Source organism: Tarenaya hassleriana, unplaced genomic scaffold (genome assembly GCF_000463585.1).
Source record: "Tarenaya hassleriana unplaced genomic scaffold, ASM46358v1 Cleome18, whole genome shotgun sequence".
Classification (NCBI taxonomy): domain Eukaryota; kingdom Viridiplantae; phylum Streptophyta; class Magnoliopsida; order Brassicales; family Cleomaceae; genus Tarenaya; species Tarenaya hassleriana.
The window spans coordinates 1,340,155-1,344,243 of NW_010965216.1; the positions used below are offsets into that span (position 1 = coordinate 1,340,155).

The 4,089-nt window shown below is 39.1% G+C and overlaps 1 protein-coding gene across 3 annotated transcripts; it reads left to right on the plus strand.

Moving 5' to 3' along the window:
- Positions 1-6: 6 nt before the first annotated feature.
- Positions 7-3,792, plus strand: LOC104810433. Of its 3 annotated transcripts, none has more exons than XM_010536731.1 (3): positions 7-228; positions 631-749; positions 2,130-3,792. In XM_010536731.1, the coding sequence occupies exon 3, from the start codon at positions 2,130-2,132 to the stop codon at positions 3,495-3,497; it is 1,368 nt and encodes a 455-aa protein (XP_010535033.1). In that variant the 5' UTR covers positions 7-228; positions 631-749; the 3' UTR covers positions 3,498-3,792. The 3 variants fall into 3 exon arrangements, with proteins under 3 accessions (XP_010535033.1, XP_010535034.1, XP_010535035.1); XM_010536732.2 differs by lacking the exon at positions 7-228 and adding an exon at positions 237-515; XM_010536733.2 differs by lacking the exons at positions 7-228; positions 631-749 and adding an exon at positions 1,579-1,968.
- Positions 3,793-4,089: the final 297 nt, after the last annotated feature.

Here is a 4,089-nt window from a genome sequence, read left to right on the forward strand (position 1 = left end):
CACTCTTTCTCTCTCTAGACCCTCTACGGCTTCTCTCTCCTCAAGATTTTCCAACTCGAGCTCTGGGTTTACGCTGAATCTTCTCCAATCTTTGTTCATTTTCCCTTTGTTTTTTTTTTCGTGAGATTCGAAGGAGATATTTGGGAGGGAAGCCGCCAGAGATTTTCCAGTAGTGGTTCGTTTTGAAAAAGAAAAAAAAAAGATTCTAACTTTCGATTATTCTTCCTGGTAAATGACTCAAATCCACTACTGTGGTGAAGTTTTTATCCTTTTCAATCAATAAATACAGGATCGTGATTTCATAAAACGTATATGATTGTGTTGGCCGTGGGCCTCCTCCCATTGTAGTTAGCTCATAACAATAATGCCGCATACAAGCATTTACATCAGCGTGTATCATTGTCATTTTCTTTTCAGTTATTTATGCATATGGTCGGTTTCAAAATTGGGATCTCCAATTTTCTTGCCCTTTTGGGACCCAAAGGGCATTTCTTTTTAACAATTTAAAATCTTTTGTGAGTGTTTTCCTGTTTCTTCATATTTGTCTCTTCTGGGTTCTGATGCTTCGCCATTTTCTTTGACCTTCCTTGGCTATGTGTTGAATTTAGTTTTGGTTGATTTGTTATACAGGGTTTAGGCAGAGGTTTCTTTGTTATTTCTGAAGTTGCTTTCTTCAGATTTGCTCATACAATCAAGAGAGGATTTCAGTGAGGAAGAAAAGCAGAAGAGGGCTTTGAACTTTCTCAAAGGTACAGTCTTTTACTTGGATGACTGTCTATTCATAAATCTTGCTTCTGGAACTAGCAAGACTTTGAATCCCTGAAGAGTAATTTAATTGAAAAGATGAAGCTGGGTTTGAGGGGTTAGAGTTCATCTGCAAGTTTGCTAATCACTGTTAACAGTACCTTAATGAATTTACTAACGAATTAATCTTTTCTATAGGGTTAGTGATCATTGCACTGCATGAGAGATCATGACTGTTTCTGGGTAGGGTCTGATTTTTACTGAATAATTTGTGGATGTATCATATCATGCTTGGAGATTTCTGTTGCTAAATTGTTGAAATCGATTCTCTTTCAAGAAAATCACGTATACATACATGTGTCATGCACTTGGATAGTTCATGGATTTATTCAACTAATGACTTATTGCCATGACTGAGTAATCCTTGTTTGGTTTAGCAGAAGTCTGAATTGTATAATCTTATGAACAGTTTTGAGTAATCTGGAGTCTGGACCAACATAAAGGAAAATGGCTCTTGGGTGTGTATATATAGTCCACACCTAACACTATCTACTTGTGTGTGTATATATACGTATATGTATATATAATACTCTCACATTGGCGTTTTAGGCATTGTTTTCAGAAATTCACCATTAGATTCCCGTTACTCCTCTGCCCTGCTCTTGTCCTGTTTCTTTTGAGAGAAAGGGTGTCTAATTATTGGCACGTGGTCATGTGTTTGTATATACACCAATGGACACAATTTGTTCTTTGTTTTGTTCCTTGACTTGTTTGATTCTTCAGCAGTGCATTTTGACCAGACAGCCCCGCCCAAAAAAAAAAAATAAAAAAAAAATACTAGAAGCAAGATCAAAGAAAAGATATTTGAGAACAAAAAAAGAAAAGTAGGTCGGTTCATGAAAAGAAATGGTACACCACAAGCTGTTTATTCTTCTTCTGCTGGCCATATCTTAATATTTTTTTATTCCTTCTTCCTATTAGAAAAAAAAATCACATTCCCTTTGCATGAATCAATGTCAATGGATATCTATGTATATATGTGTATGTATATATATATGTGTGTACACAAGTGTATCTTGTTTTTTGCCTTCATTCTTTTGGTTTTTTTTCAAGAAAGCAAGTCGTAGTTTCCTATTTGTAGAGAGTGTTAGGAAAAGAAAGCTTGGCATTCCATTAACGACCTTTGATCTAAAGTGTTAAAGCTTCCTACTTTTTTTCCCTTCTGTATACTCCAAATCATTCTCCTCTTTTTGTGCTTTCTCCTCTCTTTATCATTTGTTGATGTTTTGTGTTGGAGGGCTCTTTTTGTTTTCCGGGTTTAACGTCTAATTCTTGATATTGATGTTGTCTATCTTACTAAGCATTGGTGTTGAATCTACCTGCAGATGGAGTCTGTCAAACCGGTGGCTATTGCTCCGGGAAAGGGGAAACTTAGACGTGCGTTTGCCAAAGTTCTTCACATCCATAAGTTATCGGGCGTGGCTCCTGAAGACGGTGTTGAGAAAGTGAAGAAGAGCCTGGAAAAGGTCGAATCCGATCAGGACTCGGCCAAGAATGCTAATCAGTCTCGGCTGTTTGACAATGTCGAGGAAGAACACGGGAAGAGACTGGCCTTGGAAGCTCTTCTCGCAAAGTTGTTTGCCACTGTTTCTTCCCTGAAATCGGCTTATGCCCAGTTGCAGCATTCTCAGTCTCCGTACGATTCCGATGGGATCCAGAAAGCAGACAACTTGATAGTGTCCGAGTTGAAGACATTGTCTGAACTGAAACAATGCTTCTTGAAGAAACAGTTTGACCCTTGTCCCGAGAGAACATTACTTCTTGCCGAAATCCAAGAACTGAATAGTCTATTGAAAACGTATGAGATCACGGGGAAGAGGGTGGAGTCTCAGCTCAAGCTCAAAGACTCGGAAGTCATATTTTTGAAAGAAAACTTGGAAGAACTCGTCAAGCAGAACAAATTGCTAGAGAAAAGACTGAACCAAAGTCTTCAACTTTCCAACCCTCTGGATGATCTTCCCTTGTCGGGGCTAAACCCGACTCATTTCACCACATTTCTTCACCACACTGTCAAATCTATCAGGGGTTTTGTCAGGTTGACGGTTGAGGAGATGAAACTCGCAGCATGGGACATCGACATGGCTGCTAATTCCATACAGCCAGGAGCTTTCTATTACAAGACAGATCATAAGTGTTTCGCTTTCGAACATTTTGTCTGCAGGGTAATGTTCGAGGCCTTTAATCTGCCCTACTTCTCTGGTTCAAGTGAATCCTCCATCAAGAAGAAGAGTAATGAAGATAGGAAAGTGTTCTTCCTGAGATTCACAGAGCTCATGTCCATGAAAACGAAGGAATACATGACTGGTCGGCCCAAATCGAGATTCGCTAAGTTCTGTCGCGCAAAGTATTTGCAGCTCATCCACTCCAAGATGGAACATGCTTTCTTCGGACACACCCATCTGAGAAACCAAGTCAACGCCGGGGAATTTCCGGACACGAGTTTTGCCACGGGATTTCTTGAAATGGCGAAACGGGTCTGGCTCTTGCATTGCCTGGCTTTCTCCTTCGAGCCCGAAGCAAAGATCTTTCGGGTTTCGAAGGGTTGCAGATTCTCGGAGGTGTACATGAAGAGCGTGGCCGAGGAGGCGTTTTACTCGCCGGAATCCGAGCCACGTGTAGCATTCACGGTGGTTCCTGGTTTCATGACCTGCAAGTCTGTGATACAATGCGAGGTTTATCTCTCCAGCTCCTAGAAAACACGTTTGGTGTAAAAAAGATCAGGCAAAGATGGCGGGAAATTTCTCCGGTGACCGGAGGAAAGAGACGGGGGCAAAATGGTAATTTCCGAAGACGGCGAGACATATTTTGAAATTTGTGGACCGTTGGATCATGGGGCTGTGTTTAGGCATGTTTGGCTTTGTGTTTAGGTTTGCCAAATGTTAGAACAGAGTCTCAAAAGGATCTCATAGCTGATCTCCACCATTATCACTATATGTAATCATGTAAATAATTCATAATATTATAATATAACTATGTTTTAAAGGAATATACACGTGTTGTGTGTGTGTGTGTATATATCTATATATCTATATGTGCATTTATTTGAGAATCTGTCGAGTGGGCAAAAAGAAAAGAAAAAGAAAAAAGAAAAATATGTAGGAAATTAACATAAATTGACAAATATGCTAAGGTTGAATATTTTTCCAACGCTAACAAATAAATCTGAAGACGCACAGATATTTCTTCATTTATCTATCATTCTCTCCAAATAAAAAAAAATTAGTTCGTATAAAATTATGTTCGGGCCATCAACTTTTTTTTTATATAAATATTTGTGAATATGAA

What these genes read in the sequence shown, in the direction of transcription:
- LOC104810433 (XM_010536731.1), top strand. Translation starts at nt 2,130, where the DNA reads ATGGAGTCTGTCAAACCGGTGGCTATTGCTCCGGGAAAGGGGAAACTT.